At 46.7% G+C, this 13,551-nt stretch overlaps 1 protein-coding gene across 2 annotated transcripts in view; it reads right to left on the bottom strand.

Annotated features, from left to right (window-relative positions):
- Window positions 1-233: 233 nt before the first annotated feature.
- Window positions 234-13,551, bottom strand: part of Mid1 — a 257,350-nt gene continuing 244,032 nt past the window's right edge. For both annotated transcript variants that reach the window (XM_068383549.1, XM_068383550.1), the window contains exon 4: window positions 234-1,710. In XM_068383549.1, the coding sequence (XP_068239650.1) occupies window positions 1,250-1,710 (461 nt within the window). In that variant the 3' untranslated portion in view covers window positions 234-1,249. The remainder of the gene's footprint in view (window positions 1,711-13,551) is intronic.

The following is a 13,551-nucleotide window of genomic DNA, read 5'->3' on the forward strand; positions in this document are numbered from 1 at the left end:
ACAATTTTTCTTCCGTACGTGAAAGAAAATAAACATTCTCTGTACACAAGACTTAATTCACTTCAAGTAATGTCACATTTTTTGTATGAAGATACACTGTATACATATTAGTTGAGGTTGGTTACAGATGCACCAGATATGAATCATGGATAGACGATAAAACCAGAGTTGGATGTGTGAAAGATTGAATCTGAATACAAGTGGCAGGTGTAGAAAGATTCAAGAATTCAAGCTGAAATGATTTACCATTATCTTTCTTTTAAATATTTTTGTATAATTTGACCATGAGGAGACAAAGAATTGAGAAAGAAGAGGAGGATATGTTTCAAAGAGGTTTATCCTTCTGAATGGCGCTTTTTAAGCATATATATAAATTCTTAAGTACATATGTTTCTTCCTAGTGGTTAACTTGTTCTTCATCTTCTCTTCCTCTCTCTCGTCTTCAACAGGGCTGGTGGTGGGGTTTGGACGCACTCATTTAATTTTATTTGTTTTTACTCACGTCGACCTTTTCCCACATTTATTCATCTGAGAAAGGTTTACAGCCACACGCAATCCTCCTTCCCCTCATCTGTTAGGCGCAGTAGGGGTTGGGGAGGTGGAATGTACAAGAAATTGGTGGAAGGAGAGATCAAAAAAGAGGATGGGGGAGGTGGGGAGGGGAAAGGCTGTCTGAAGGAGTTATTAAAACTAATGAGGAACCAGCAGTAAGCGGACAGAGTGACCCATAATGAAATGGGGCGTTATATATTTAAGAGTGAATATCAAAAGGTGCTTACAAGAAAAAGGATGCAATCTCAACCTCTTCATATCATTGAATGGAAAAATCCCAAGTCAAAAATGTTAAATCAGTGCAAAATTATTAATATGCTAGGAAAATAAAGATCGTGCATCATCATCATATACATCGCAATAATGCTAATATTAACAATTATCATGAACTGGACATTTAAAATCATTCTGATTGAAAGTACTGTACGAATAAAGGACATGAGACGAAAATATCATAAGAGATTCAGATTTACTGAGATTAGGCACTGACTGATTCCTTTTCTATTTAATGTCATGACAGCAAAAAACTATAAAAGAAAAGAATGTTTCAATATAATGGCATCTGGTTGCAAGGGCTGAAGGAGAAGGAGGGGGAGGGGGACATTGGTTCAACGTTAATAACAACGGCTTTAGGGGGCCAACGGCACAACTCCGGCACCGCCAACACCTTTTTAGAACAACACCTGGACGCCAGTCACTAGGTAAACCCTCGCGGCATCAACGCACGAGTTCGCACTAGACATAACAACAATATATATAACGCAGTACGAGTCCAACAATGTTTTCTGGATATAACTGTGCAGCTGGAGCTGCTTAATGGAGCAACGGGGCTATGGTTAGACTGACATAAACATGAGTCCGCTCCAAGGGCTGAAAGACACTGTGAGTCACCGCCGTTGTCCATGTTCTCCAGCGACATTACTCCTCCTCCACTGTTGCTGCTGCTGCCATTGCTTCCAGAGGAAGATGATGAGAGAGAAGGAGAAGAGTTGACAGAGGCTGCTGTTGCAATGGTGTAGTTAGTGGCAGCGGTGGTGGGAAAGGTGTAGCAAATCGTTGGGTGGTGTCCAGGGGCCTTTTCAGTTTGGCACATGTGGTAGCAGCAGGAATCGTCTCCATAAGAAGATTCCTGACCACGAAGTTCGCCGATATTTGGGTCTGGAAAAAGGATCACTCATTAGCAAACTATTAGTTGGCAGATAACAATCTGAAATATGTTGTTATATGTGTGTGTGTGCACATTATATATGTATTGTATTATAGTTATATATATAGTGCATGTATGTACAAAAAACATGTAAAGAAATGACACTAAAATTAAAGCATTAGTTTAATTTGACACACTCCCATTGTGAAGGTTAAGTGTTTACAGTATAAATTGAACAAATTATGTTGTACATCACCAAAAACTTGAAAAGAAATGACATTAGGATTAGGATAAAATTATCATAATTCTTGATTCATGAAAAAGAAATATACACACACACATATATACAGTATATATAACGGATTTTGAGCAAAGCGAAAAATCTATTTTTGGGTGAGATAGCCATGTCGTCCTGATGGAAGGTTCCTTTAGGTAGCCTTTCTAAGGGATATTTGCTACAGTGATACTCCCAGAGAAATAAACCGAAGGTTTCCAGAATTCTAACTCCTGGCGCGATTTATCCATAATATAACTTTAAGGATATCGCATAAAATCAGGGGACATACTTTTAGATACGACACATAGCAATCTTCACCCCAAATAGATTCAACTCTCTGAGGGGGAAGAGTGGCAAACGAAAGGGGAGCCGTTATCTAGGTACCCGGTGGACCTCCTATCCGCACTACCACCGGCCGCCATTCCTTAATTGCATTTAAGCAGGAATAACCGCAGATAGAGTAGTTTCGGGTGGGGTCATCAAGAAAGAAGGGTGGGTCCATCAGGATGACATGGCTATCTCACCCAAAAATATATTTTTTGCTTTGCTCAAAATCCATTTTTTGGGCTCGGCCATGTCGTCCTGATGAAAGCTTACCAGAGAATTAACTTGAAAGTACGATATCTGTGGATTTGTGTAAGTGCCTTTACTTGACTGGATTCCTTATCTGGTCTGATAGACCTGTATATGACATTTTTGGGCTCAGCCATGTGGTCCTGATGGAAGGTTCCTTTAGGCAGCTTTCTAAGGGATATTTAGCTACAGTGATACTCCCAGAGAATTGACCATAGGTCTCCAGAATTCTAACTCCTGGCGCGAGTATCCTTTAAGAAAATTCTTAAGGATATCGCATAATATCAGGGGACGTATTTCTTGATACGACACATGGCAATCTTCACCACAAATAGAGTTTTCGCTCTGAGGGGGAAGAGTGGCAAAAATGAAAGGGAGCCGTCATCAAGGTTACCCGGTGGATCCCCTTCCCATAATACTACAGCGCCAAACATGGCGACCCATTCCTTTGTTAGTAGCGAATTAAGTACTTTACGGTGTATCTCCCGCTTGCTCTCGGTGTTGTGTTACTAATATTTGGGATTTATCATGCATTCTCCAGCATCTTCAGCCTCTGGAAAGTTGAGTATTTAATCTTTCCTGTGTATAATTTTTAGCTCCCTTCTCACAGTTAAATTAGCATAATTTAGATGTGTTTATCGGAGCATAGCCGTCCACCGGAGGCGCCATTTGGACGCTGTCGTTCGCCATATATGCTTTATTTAGTCAGCAGAACGACGTTCCCGGTATTTAGACTTAATGAATTATGTATAGCTATTTAAGCAAAATTATACTAGTGAAAATAAGATCATGCACGAATATTTCCTCTTCTATGAAATGTTTTGATTGTATACGATAGAGTCTCGGTGACGTAGCGTAGCCTAGATCTCGACTCGCGCTAGGTTAGCCTAATGCGTTTTAGTATACTTTCGTACATTATCCCCCGTTTACCCTCTTGTATAGTTTTATCAATTCAGTAGGAGATAGTATATCTCCTAGAATTACTTATATAATTCGATACTCGTCTCTTTTCGAGATCTAAGGGTAAACCCTACCTTCCCTCTGAGTGTCACCATTAGGCAACAACCCTATCTTGGTCTTGCCATTGAGTAAAGTACTCCGGCTTGACTAGGCTAGTGTTTTTCTGTCTTCCCTCTTTACCGGTGAGTATCCTGGCTTTGAATTACGACAGTAACTCAAGAGTATTCAGTCTTGATGTCGGCAACTCTACTGAAGGGGGAATAGTCATTCCCCTGCCAGTTTACAGTTGCAGACATAGGAAGCCCGGCTTCCCTAGTCCACAACCGAAAGTGGTAGTACAATTGCCGCCACCTTCTCCCTTGTGGTCTAGAAGACATGTCTTTTATCTGGCAAGATCTTGGGCTGAGGAATTGATATTCTTCTGCCGCTCAAGATGGCGCCAGTATAGAAACTATGTTTATGAGTTGTGACCAGGAATATAAGACTCTTTTCCCCTCCCCTATCTGTCCTTTAGTGATGGCCTAGCCGTTGCAACAACTTTGGCCGGTATGATACAATCTCCCCGCTTGCCAGGTGGATTGCGATGCTGGCCGGGCTCCTACAAGGCGGTTTGATTGCCGCTTCGACCTTCCCCCTAATGGACGCAAGGCTCCGGGAAAGGTTGTGCCGGCTATGATGGCTGCCAGTGGAAGACCCTTATGACTTTGAGTGTTCTTCAGTCCTCTCTTGGACTGCCATCCAAAAACCCTGGAACCGGCAGAGCAGCCGGCAACAGATTCTGTGGCTGGATGGAAGCTAGAATGATTACATTCCCCCCTTCCATTTGAATCCTCATTCTGGAAGAAGGCAGTAGGAACAGTAGTCCCTACAACCCTATTTATTGTACTAAACTATAATAATATGGTAGCCCTTCTCTCCATGCTTTCTCTCTCTCTGTCGGCTAGTGCCGTCAGGTACTAGCCTAGCCGGCAGCAGGCCGGCAGAACTACAGTATAGATTATACAATAGCCAGTATTTCTGCAGTATAGCACATACTGCAGTTAGAAAACTATAGTATATAATATACAGTAGTATATATTTTCCAACATATTCTGTGTGTCCTTTCACAGTCCATTGTTGAGACCACTTATAATTCTGAAGTGAAGTATTCCTTCAATATTCTGATGAGCCATAGGTCATCAGTACTTAATATTCTTATCCTGCAATATTAATATTCCTTTATGGAAATGTTAGCGCTAGTATACACTAACTTTAACTCTAGAGTAAAACTCTTCCACCCTAGTTTTTCCCTGATAAGGAAATCCTAGATATTAATATTGAGGGAGGTCACAGCAATTGCCTGGACAGGAGACACAGATAATTATGTCTTTCCTATTTTCTTTCTAGCTTACTATCCTAAGCTATAATGATAATAGTAGTGCTAATTGTCTGCATGAACATATTTATCAGTATGATAAATTACCCCACACTCATTTCACCTTTTCCTTTCTTTACAGGAGGAGACCAAGGTAAATTGCGAGGTTATGTACTGCAACCACAAGAGTAAGAATTTTTGTGGTCACACCATGTGCAGGTCTCCTGCCGCCTGCTCCATCGCAACTGAAACCTTGAGATATTGGGATCCCAAGGATTGCAACGTCTGCTCGGCCTTGATGACCAAGGGTTTCGGCGATCCCAAGTCGACGAAGTTGAGGGATGCTGCGAGGGAAAAGCTTCGGAAGTGGGTACGGGGGTTCTAGAAGAACTCTCTGGGACCGTACCTACCAAGCGAGCTAATGAGAAGCATGCTGTTCCTGAAGGCAACAGCTGATGCCGTCGTACCTCAGGCACGACCCGGGCCTCCTTGCGTACAGCTCTCAATTGAGGCCGACATCAATGAAGCTCTCAAAGGCATGGACATCCATCAGGAGAGGATGTCTGAAGTGTCCTCAGACACCGAAAAGGATCTCCTTCAAGAAGATCCTGACGAAGAGGGGGCCCAACCATCTGGAGATGACGAAGATCTCGAGTTGACAGAAGCGGAGGACCCTCTTCTGTCTGTGTCGGCATTCCAGCCTGTGCCGTCAATTTCTTCGGCTCCAACCCCTCCACTATACTCGCTAAGCCAAGCGGTTGTGGACCAGATATCACAACTAGTGGACTCTACGTAAGGAAAACGTAGATATGCGGAAAGAATTCCGTCAAGCAACCTGCTTAGTCACTTCTCACGGGTCTTACAAGCGACCTAGGGTGTCTGACCTGCCACCATGCTCCGAAACCAATCCCTAGACGTATGCAGAGTTCATGTCCATGATGAATGGGAAACTCTACATTTTGGAGAAGATGGGGGCCATCCCCCTGGACAACATCCAATTCTGGCCAAACCTTGTAGCTTACCCGGAATGTTTCATCCGGCTGAAGAGTGAGCTGGCATTTAAGAAGAGACGGAACCCAAGGAAGTCATGGTTTTTGACCACGACAAGGCACAGGCTCTCTTGACGAGTAGCCTAAAGAAGGCAGGGTATACCAACTCTTAGAGTTTCTGCGCTGAGCAAGAAACACCCTACTTTTCTTGCTCCTTCGTCAAGAGCTTTCCCCTTCTCGACGAAAGCTCTTCATAGTGTGCTGAAGGCAATTGATGCAGGCAAACCATGTCCTACGCTAGAAGAATGTAGGCCACTGTCTCTGGCCTTGCCCACTGATGAGAAGGATTGGAATGAGGTCCACCTAACCTTCTCAGTCTCGAAGCTCGACGCAGACATCGCAGGACAGTAGTTCAGTGAGAACCTCCCGAAGCTGTCGGACTTTCTCCTGAGAAGAGAACAGGAGACAAAGGAGAGACTAGCCGCCTCTCTTTCCCTCCAGAACTGCATGGAGATGTGTGCAGGCATTGCTAGCACCCCAGACATGTACACAGTCCTTGCCAAGATGCACATGGCCACCCTTGTACAAGGACTTGTACACTTTTGTGAAGGCCAGGAGGGCTTGCAGGGAGTTTGTGTTTGCCAGTGCAACGGTCAAACACAAACCCAGGAAGCTGATCACTTCCTGTATCTGGGGCAAGGACCTCTTCCCAAAGGAAGTAGTCCAAGAGGTAGTCGCAAAAGCTGCCACGGAGAATAGGAATCTTCTCCAAAAGTGGGGCATCTCTGCTAAGAGAAAATCTTCCTCTGATGCTGGTCCCCAACCTAAGAGGAAGACGAAGAAGCCAAGACTGCCTTCTCGACCTGTGCAACATCCCACAGTCACCATGACCACGGTGCCCCAAGTGGTTGCCCAACCACAAACCACCTTCCAAGTGGTGCCTCAACAGCTGGTAGTCCAGTCACACCACTACCTTTCACACGAAAGGAAGAGGATTTAGACGGGGCTCCTCAAGAAACCCCTCACGAGGTAGGGGAGGACGTGGTCAGGGTGGCAAACCCTCAGGACCATCCAAGCAATGAGATGCTCCAGGTAGGAGGAAGACTCCTCCACTTTCAGGATCGTTGGACCTTCGATCCCTGGGCCCACAGCCTAATCAAGAATGGACTACGATGGAAATGGAACAGATCTCCACTTTTGTTTCCTCAGTTCTTCCAAACTCCACCCCATTACTGGAAGAATATACCTTAGAACTCTTGAACGAAAAGGTTATAAGGAAAGCAAAATCCATCAAGATACAGGGAAGGCTGTTTTGTGTTCCCAAGAAGGACTCGGACAAACTCAGAGTCATTCTAGACTTGTCTTCACTCAACAAGTTCATGGAGAACAACAAGTTCTGGGTGCTAACCCTTCAACACATAAGGACCCTGTTATCGAAAGGGGCGTACACAGTCTCAATAGAACTGGCAGATGCCAACTGGCACCTTCCAGTCAGTCGGCCCCTCTCCTCCTACCTAGGATTCAAGCTACAAAAGACAAAGTATGTCTTCAGAGCCATGCCCTTTGGACTAAACATAGCCCCAAGGATCTTCACAAAACTTGCGGACGCAGTCGTACAACAGCTACACTTAGGAGGTGTTCAGGTAGCTCCATACCTGGACGACTGGCTGGTGTGGGCAGCATCCAAGACTGTTTGTCTGCAGGCAACCACGAAAGTGATCCAGTTCCTGAAATATCTGGGATTCAAGATCAACTACAAGAAGTCTCGCCTCTCTCCAGCTCAAGAGTTTCAATGATATGCGGTCCCAACAATAGACTGTGATAGGATACACAGAGTATGTTAGAAATTACTTGTACTACTGTATTGTTGTATACTGTAGTTTTACCGGTACACTACTGGGGTTAAGTTAGTACTGTACCTGGCGGCACTAACTAACAGAGAGAGAGAAAGAATGGAAAGGAGAGTTTCCTATTATGGTTTAGCACAATAACTGGAAGTGTAGGAGGACTATCCTGCCACCTACTGTCTCCTTGCCAGAATGAGAATTCTAATGGTAGGGGAGGAATCCATCTGATTCTAGCTTCCATCCATCCACAAGAGTCTGCCGCCGGCTATACTGCCGGTTGCAAGGTTTGTGGAGGGCAGAGCAAGAGAGGACTGAAGAATTCTCAACAGTATGTTGGGTTTCCCACCGACAGCCATCAGGGCCGGCTCAGTCTTTCCCCCCGGGGCATTCACTTCCGGTGAAGGAAGGACATAAGGAGGAAGTGACCGAGGTGGCTACCAAACCGCCGCTGGTAGGGTCCTGGCCGGCAACGCAGTCAACCCGGCAACCCGGGATGACTGTCTGAGTACCGCTGAGAGAATGTTGTGACGGCTAGGCCGACACTAAAGGACAGAGGGCGGAGGGGAAAGGGTCTTATAGTTCACAAGGGAGAAAGGCAGCGGCAGGTATGCCACCTACCTTCGACCATGAACTAAAGAAGCATGGCCTCCTGTGCCGATGACGTCGTGGGCGGCAGAGGAACAAAGATTCCCCTGTCGGTGACATTGTCGGCTGCAAGACAGGGCACCCTGAATACCATCTAACCCTTAAAGCTGGAGTACTCGGCGGCAAAGAAGAAAGACGGTGTATTACTATCCAGGTCAAGCCGGAGTTCTACTCAACGGCAATGATGAAAGATAGAGGTTGCCGCCTGTAATGGCGGCGGCTCAGAGAGGGAGGAATGGTTTAGCCTCTTTTCTCTAAAAGAGAATATACAAGATACTGCGCCCTTTTTAGATATTTAATGTACTGTTCTTACAGTACATAATAACATGTCATCCGGGTCATCAGTTACCTCTTTGAAAGAGAAGATCGTGAAAGAGTCAAAACTGATATCATTATCAGCCAGATTTTGGGTTTTGCCCACAAATTCAGGAACAATAGGACCTTAGTCATATCCCAGGAGGGGTGTTTCAGTTCGCAAGGAGGCAAGACTGCTCAAAACTTTTCATCAATGCTGAGAGCTCCCAGGTGGAAAGGCCTTGGGTTGCACCAAGTCTATATCCACACCCAGATACCTGATGGATTGGTTGGGGACAAGGCTGGACTTCTGGAGGTCAGCTAAATCCCTAACTCATTGCACAGATCCAGTAACATTTCTCTGTGCCTCAGCAGAAGAGCTCGTGACTCTTCTGAGAGAAACCAGTCGTCAAAGTATCTCATGAGCCTAATGACCATGGTATAACCCAAGGCTGAGACAAGGAAAAGAACTTTGGTGAAGACCTGAGGGGCTGACAACAGGCCCATAGCACATCACCCTGAACTGGAACAGTTTGTCTCGAAAAGGGAGCCTTCATTACGTACTCGAGCAGGATGGATGGGGACCTAAAAGTAAGCATCTTTCAGGTCTGTGGTCAGAAGGTAGTAGTTCTTCCTCATAACCTGGAGAATGAAGGATGGAGTCTCCATCTTGAACCTTGTCTACAAAATGGAGAGGTTCCGCTATGACAAGTCTCCAACCTCCCATTAGCTTCTTTACAAGGAATAGATTGCTAAGGAAGCCTGGAGATTCGTCTAAGACTTTATCTACTGCCTCTTTGCTTAACAACTTTGAGATTTCCTCTGCTAGGAGTAAGTCTTTTGACGATCCTTTCATATAGTAGGGTTGAATTTGATTCCTGGTCAAAGGAGGGGGACGGTCTATCAAGGGGAACTGATACCCTGAACGGAGGACTCCCTCCTTTGTTAAGTGCTTTGAAGGCCTACCCCCACTGATGGTAAGCTGGGCAACAAGCCCTCCCTAGTGAGAACTTCTGCCGTCATGTCCTCTTCAGCCTTTCCTATGAAAGTTAGGCCTAGGATTCTGCCTCCCAGACTGTTGCCGTCCATGGGAGGGAGGTTGCCAGAAGGAATAGTTCTTTGTCTGTTTCTGAGGAGTGGGCAATCTCGGTGCCACTGCTCTGTTGACTACCGGGCTTACCCGAGTCTTTCTAATTTCTCGATCGCTTTAGTAATGTCTGTCTTTTGTATGGAGGAAAGTAAGAAAGATAGCAGGCAAATTTACCCCAAACCACCACCAATGTTGAAGGTGAATGGTCAGTATGTGTCTGCAGCAACTAAGGTTAACAATGCCCTGGCTGATCATTTCTCAAATGTATCATGCAAGTGTGTAGCAGTTCCTGGTCACCAGTATAGGAGCATTAATGAAAAGGAAATTCTAAATTTTCAACAGGAAGGGAAGTCATACAATTCTCTTTTAGCTGAAAGAGAATTTGATTCCGCACGTGCTACTTGCAATGATACAGCCCCTAGATCTAATGGAATCCCATATGCAATGATTAAACATGTACCTGTTAATACCAAGTTATTTTTTTAGGCATTATTAACAGAATATGGCATGATCATAGTTATCCAAGGTCTTGGGAACTTGACATTATTTTAGCCTTTTTAAAACCCAGTAAGGATAAGTTTTTAGCAGTAAACTATCGACCAATTCCATGGACACCTTTATGTAAGTTCTTGAAGAAGATGGTCAATGAAAGACTAATGTGGTACTGTACCTGGAAAAGAAGGATATATTATCATCTATCCAATGTGGATTTACAAAAACAAACTCAATGACTGATATGTTGATACAACTTAAGTCATCTATTTGTGAAGCCTTTGCTTCCAAACAGTACCATGTAACATGACAAATTCGTAGATAATTTGTATTTTTCCTAACTATACAAACCTTAGCTATTTACATGGGGTAATTACTTCGGCGTAGCTGAACGACGAGCCATAAAAGTCTTAACGAGGGTTTCCTATCCCGCCGCTAGTTAGCAGGCGGTAGGGAGGGGTAGCTAGCTACCCCTCCCCCCTCACACACACCGGTGAATACTCCACTTTACTTAGAGGTAGGACGTATCTTGGGGGACAGGGCTGGCGGGCACATAACTGTAAATAGATAAGGTTTCTATAGTTAGGAAAAATACAAATTATCTACGAATTTGTCATTTGTTCCGTAACTGAAATACAAACCACGCTATTTACATGGGGTGACAACCCTTAGGAAGGGTGGTAAGTCCCGGCCATACTGGCTTTGGCTTGCCCGGGGATTCCATATTCGAGCGATCAAGTACTCGGACAATAGGGAATCCCTGCTCCTCGCTGGCGGTTGTGAAACTGCCGCTGCCTACGTAAGGTGTGTGCGAAGGTGAAAAGTGACTTGTCCCAGGCAGTTGCCCAGGAGTCCCTCTTTAGGAAATCCAGGCTAGGACTCTACCAATACCACCTCGTCAGGGTATGGGGACATGACAGTATTACACCTAATACTAGGAACACAAGGAAGCATGGTCTACCTGCAGTGGTTTGAGGTCAGCTGTGCAGAGAACCCAGGATGCTGCTTTCTCCGTGGGAGGAGAGGATGAAGAAAAGAATAAGGGCCAGACAGTTCTTTTCATTCATGCAGACTAACACCAGGTAACAATGCCCTCAACCTTCTGCTACTTGTCCATCAAGGAGCCTGAGGTTTAGACCAGCTGTTGTGAAGCCACCACAGGGCCGATAGAAACGTATCGAGCCTCCTGTGGGTCATGTCTTGCAGGTAAGGGGGTGAGAAGAAGGTCTGATGCTTCAACATGCCCGCTTGTAGGACCTGCGTCACTGAATGATGCTCCATGAAGGGCAGGGACGTAGCTACGCCCCTGACATCATGGGCTCTAGGGCGATGCGACAGAGAAGGGTCAGGATTCAAGGCCGGGTGTAACACCCTGCGAATCCGGGCCGAGATGGTACTCCTGGAGACCCTTCTCTTCGTTACCCAGGATCCACGAACGAGGCTTGAGCCTGGAGACAAACTGCAGCCGTTCTCTGAAGACGCCACCTCAGACTCCCTACCGGCAAGGTAGGAGATGGTCTGGGTCATCTGCTACAGGACGGAGACTCGAACCCTGGAAGGAGTCGAACAGCGGGTCCGGCACTCCCGGATTCTGAGTCTCGGCAACAAACCTCAGGGATGAACCTGATTGTTGCCTCCCCCTAACCCCCTGAATAGGCGAAGTCGTATGAGAGACCATGTGACTCGCTTGGCTGAAGATAGGCTAGCAGGAACACTGTCTACCCAGAAAGGTGGTGATCTGGGGACTTACGTAGTGATTCGTCAGGGGGTCTCTTTAGAGACTTGAGGACTCGAACTACGTCCCAAGGAGGAGGTCTCACCTTCGACTGAGGGCAGGAGAGGACAAGGCTTCGTATGAGAAGGAAGAGTTCCAGCGAGGGAGAAATGTTTGTCCCTAGAGCCTGGAGGCAAGACTTAAGGCTGAGGGATAGCCTTTCACAGTCAAAACTGAAAGGCATATTTATCCCGCAATCCCACTAGGGGCTCCGCTATTGCTGGAAGCGGCATCGTGTGGAGGGATGCCCTCTCCCCGACACCGGCCACAGAAACTCGCTCTTTCGCCTGGGAGACTACTGCGGAAGACTTGCGCAGATGTCCAGGCCTCCTTTTCGCCACTTGTTGCGAAAATCCTCTCTTTGAGGAGATGCTGGATAGACTCCCGGTGGGAAGTTGGAGCAAGCTATGGAGGCAAACACATCGATGGTGTCCCACCGTTGCTGGAAGGCATCCTACCAGAAGGCCTTGGGATCCGTGACCGGAGAGCAGTACAGCGGGAGCTTGCAGCTCAGTGCTGTAGCGAACCGGTCCACAGAGGGAGCCCCACCGAGTCAGGACTTGTAGGCTACTTGAGGATCCAAAGACCACTCGGAATGTGGTGTCCGTGTCACACTGCTCAGACTGTCTACAAGCCCATTCCTTTGCCTGGAATCAAGCGAGCTGCTAAGGAGACCGAGGGGGACTCGGACCATCCCAGTATCTCTACCGCAGGATGGGATGGTTGTACTGAAAAGTACCTCCTTGTCTGGGCCAGAAAACCATCACTGTGGTGTTGTTGATCCTCATAACCACAGAGTAGTCCGCCAGGCTAGGTGGAGCTACTGAAGTGCCAGAAACACGGTTTCCATCTCTAGTAGGTCTAGAGAAGGTTCTTCCTGGTTCTGACCACCGGCCTGAGGACCCGTGGATCAGAACGTGCCCCCCCCCCCCCCTTTCTTTGACGCGTCCGAAGACAGCATCAAGTTTGGGGGAAGGACGAGAAGGACCACTCCCTATTGTAGATCCTCGTCTGCTTCCCACCCCTATGGGTCCGTCTGTACCGGCTGTCCCCTAGGGGTCTCGGCATCTGGGGAGACGTGCCCCCGACTCCCCCGCGCCCCGAGTCGCCACTGGAGAGAACTCATCCTGAGGCGACTGTGGAAACCAGACGGGCCAGGGAGGAGAGACGTAACAACCTTGGGTTGGAGGGTCTTCTCGTGTGGGGAAAGGTCTCGCGACCTTCCTCTGCCTTGGTACCCTGTTGCCTGAAGGGAAGGCTTCGGGAGATAGGAGCCTAAGACCAGGCTCGGTATACCAGACTCTGAGAGGGCTGCGGGGAGGACTCCTCGAGGACCACCATGATCTTTAGAACTTGGCAAAGTCCGAGGAGCTTGTCCCGATGACGAAGAAGGGATGCCTTCGAGTCTGCTAGGATCGGCCAGTCACCCAGGAAACAGAGTAGACGGATGCCGATCCTGAGAGCCCGTGAAGAGATCAGAGTGGAAGTATCGGTGAACTGTTGAGGTGCTGTGGAGAGGCCGAAGCACAGCCCTTGAACTGGTATATCCGCCTTCCA

The sequence above is a fragment of the Palaemon carinicauda genome, chromosome 11, assembly GCF_036898095.1.
Source record: "Palaemon carinicauda isolate YSFRI2023 chromosome 11, ASM3689809v2, whole genome shotgun sequence".
Taxonomy (NCBI): domain Eukaryota; kingdom Metazoa; phylum Arthropoda; class Malacostraca; order Decapoda; family Palaemonidae; genus Palaemon; species Palaemon carinicauda.